The following is a 3,334-nucleotide window of genomic DNA, read 5'->3' on the forward strand; positions in this document are numbered from 1 at the left end:
GCTGGCATGCATGCACGGTAGACAAGACTACGCAAATGCCAAAATCGTTAGATAATCATCATTCAACGATTACGGGGTCAAAGCAACTAAACCCTCTATATAGCCAAGAAAAGACCCCGAATAGCTCGTGAATCAAGTTTACGATTGGTAATGGCCAATCGCAGGTAATTCCCCGTCCAGCCGTTCCTGGCCTATGAAGAGCGATTATTCTTATGGACCAGCTTACTTATTAAACGAATAAATTTATTAAGGACAATATTGAAATTCGATACGGATGAAAATAGTAAATTTTTAAAATTTTAATATTTTAGTAAAAATGCAGAGAGTGAAATTCATATATAAAATTTGTGGATATAAATAACACCACCCTTTATTCATTATTAGTGTGTCAAAATGCTTCTGCTGCTTTAGATAGAATTTCAACTGTTATGAGTCGTGCCTTGGGCAGACCCGTCCTTCAGTATGGACCTGCTGGAGAGGTTCTCGCCAACAAGTCTATATATAAGAAAATAATAATAATAAATAAATGTTGAAAAAGACTAGAATTAAAAATAAATGTTTAAGAAAATATGAAGAATTTGTATGATATGACGCGGCCAAATAACATTTTTACTAATTAGCAAAGATAAAACAGATCAAATACTCGGACACTTGGGTTATGTGTCAAATTAATAATCAAATCGCATGCCAAAATGCAAATCTGTGTATACGTGACAAATGAAGACGCAGCAAATTAACCATGAGAACTCGGAAATGAACAAGTACCACAACCGTGCTAGTCCGGTCACTATTGTGTAAAAATGATATTTTGAATAATATTTTTTTTGAAAATAAGTTTGGTTAAAAAGTGGAGAAAATTTTTAAATTTACGAACAAATTATTTTATTGTGTGAGTGTATGATTAAAAATAAGTCTGAAAAATAAATTATTTTGATTAAAACAGAGTCAAAATGAAAATAAAGGGGTATGGAATCAAAAGGCTTTCTTAAATCAGGAAACGAGCATGCCACTGATCATGCAAATACCACAATCCAACACTTTTCCCTTCTACTGCTACATTTGTAGCCCAAAACGAGTAAATACCCCAAGACAATGTCATCATTTCAGAAAATGAGTACGCTTGTTTCTCCAAACAATAAGCAACAACCCAGGACACGCCAAAATCAGTTGGGACTTCCACTGATTTTAGTTTCTTAAAAATGCCACAGTTGCAACACGTGAACCAACTGATCCTCCAAACGTAAATGTAGGATATGACCGAACATGGTCGACGTATTGGAATGGATGGGGATCCCTGGATGCCTCTATGTCAACAGCAGTGTCAGATTCTGGAGAGGCGCCACTCCTTTGATTGAAAGCTTCCACCTGTTGTATCAGCTCATCTTTTGTACTGTTGCATGACGTAATAACCTGCAACAAACAAGAAAATATGATCCTTTATTCAAGAGTAGAGAAGCATCAAAGTTATACAATGCCAGAAGACAAAATACAAACCCCTCCACAGTAATGTGATAAAAAGTAAAACAAGCTCGCATAATGAAGATTTAAAACCAGGTAGAAATTCTGAGACATCATGTATCAGTAGCAGGACAGACAAAATAATGGCAATAAATGGGGGATCATACAGTATGGATGCTCACCAATAACCCACCAGAAGCTACAAGTCCGGAGATGGAGTCCCAATACATTGACCTGAACCAGAAATCATCTAAATGTCAATACATTTAGTTTGGAGACATTAGGGAACTTCATTTTATTTCTAGTGAACGACTATACTAGATACAGAGAAACCTGCTCAATAGTGTCAGGAAATACAAGACGTGGTGAAAAAAAATACACCGAAGTAATATAAGTTGATATTCCACCTTTTAAGAGGACCATCAGGATGCAATCCAATAGCATCTAGAGTCCCCTTATCCATGACAAGTTGAAACTTCTTGTCTAATTTGGTATCAAGAATGTCGTCAACCTGATAACCAAATCAGAAGAATGAATATCAACTTTTCCACCTGAGGAAGTATAAGTAATGATCATGTACAACACAAATTGCAAATAATAGGACCATTAACTATTTAGAATCACCAGCATGGCACTCGGCACAGTTCATTCTGTGCATTTATGCACAACTTTTAACATGGTCTTTTACTTTTCGGGAACCTTTTCTTGGCAGGATGCTTGCACCCTCGGGTAAAGTAAGTAAAAGGGCTTCAATACAATTTTGTTTTACCTCAACAGTTGAATCTGCAAAATTGGTGTATTTTAAATTGGTATTTGGGTAATCGATTGAGACTCCCTCATACTTTTTGAGTAAGAAAAAGTCGTAACGAGACTATTATATACAGGATAAATTATATTTTGCAGATGCTAATTGAGCTCCATTAAACATGTTACAGGCAATGAAAAGATGCAAGAAACAAGGGAAAAAAGAACAAGAGAGGAAACAAAAGTACTATCAAAACATTAAGGACCATTTGATCCACATTCTTTCAAAAAATACATTCTTAAACAGTGATTTAACATCATTTCAATCACACATTCTTCAATAAAATAATATTACACTCAAATTCAAAATTTTTCCTTATTTTTCAACCACACATTTCCCATCAATACACTATTCAAAAATGCATTCTTATAAAAATAATGTGGCTCAAACGAGGGCTAACCGTCTTTCTGCAAAGACAAGTATTTGTACTAAAACAGCTATGGTCAAACTTCGTTTACTTCATCAACTGCATGCAGGATACTGGATACTCCATATTTGCAGCTAGTTCAGTTGAAACATAATGGTCATAATTATTCAACACTTCAGATGCTGGTTATAGTTCACTTCAAAATCATATATTGAAAATGAGGGTACTGTTATTCATAGCCACAAAGGAAATGTTTATGACATTGAATTCACCAACAAGATTACATCATGTAAACAGGTTACTGCTGCACGGTCACTAATGCACAGAGTGGATAAAGATATAGTCTCATGATTCATCAGTACTTGAGCGTAACAACTTAATCCAACCATCTCTGATCCGTCGTCCTGTGGGCAACGAATAGTGTTTCCAGAAAATACAAGAGTAAAATAGAAGTTGCATTGATTGTTAAAGCATATTTACCTCTTTTACATGTTCCAAAGAAGGGTACTCTCCCGAGTTCCCTTAATTTTCTTAAAAGTGAAGTTGTCAATCATATGCAATTAAAAATCAATGGTCTTGTCACAAAAGAATTTCATTCAGCGCCGAGTAGAATTAACGTAAGCTTGTCCACTTAGACTTACTAATTCTGTGGGATGTATGGAGTAACATTCATAAATGCAAGACCGAGGGGGGGGGGGGGGGGG

At 35.6% G+C, this 3,334-nt stretch overlaps 1 protein-coding gene across 2 annotated transcripts; it reads right to left on the reverse strand.

Annotated features, from left to right (window-relative positions):
• Window positions 1–965: 965 nt before the first annotated feature.
• Window positions 966–3,308, reverse strand: LOC111386087 (EEF1A lysine methyltransferase 2-like). Of its 2 annotated transcripts, XM_023010517.1 has the most exons (4): window positions 2,664–3,308; window positions 1,866–1,969; window positions 1,641–1,692; window positions 966–1,410 (listed from the first exon to the last, which is right to left on the reverse strand). In XM_023010517.1, exons 2-4 carry the CDS (start codon window positions 1,919–1,921, stop codon window positions 1,186–1,188), a joined length of 333 nt encoding a protein of 110 aa, XP_022866285.1. In that variant the 5' UTR covers window positions 1,922–1,969; window positions 2,664–3,308; the 3' UTR covers window positions 966–1,185. The 2 variants fall into 2 exon arrangements, with proteins under 2 accessions (XP_022866285.1, XP_022866283.1); XM_023010515.1 differs by lacking the exon at window positions 2,664–3,308 and having other exon boundaries at window positions 1,866–2,500.
• Between the last annotated feature and the right edge of the window lie 26 nt (window positions 3,309–3,334).

The sequence above is a fragment of the Olea europaea genome, unplaced genomic scaffold (assembly GCF_002742605.1).
Source record: "Olea europaea var. sylvestris unplaced genomic scaffold, O_europaea_v1 scaffold3418, whole genome shotgun sequence".
NCBI lineage: Eukaryota > Viridiplantae > Streptophyta > Magnoliopsida > Lamiales > Oleaceae > Olea > Olea europaea.

Coding starts and splice junctions, on each gene's coding strand:
- LOC111386087 (XM_023010517.1), bottom strand. CDS start 1,921: ATGGATAAGGGGACTCTAGATGCTATTGGATTGCATCCTGATGGTCCT. Junction 1,693..1,865: donor CCTGATGGTCCTCTTAAAAG/GTGGAATATCAA, acceptor TTTCTGGTTCAG/GTCAATGTATTGGGACTCCA. Junction 1,411..1,640: donor TAGCTTCTGGTGGGTTATTG/GTGAGCATCCAT, acceptor TGTTTGTTGCAG/GTTATTACGTCATGCAACAG.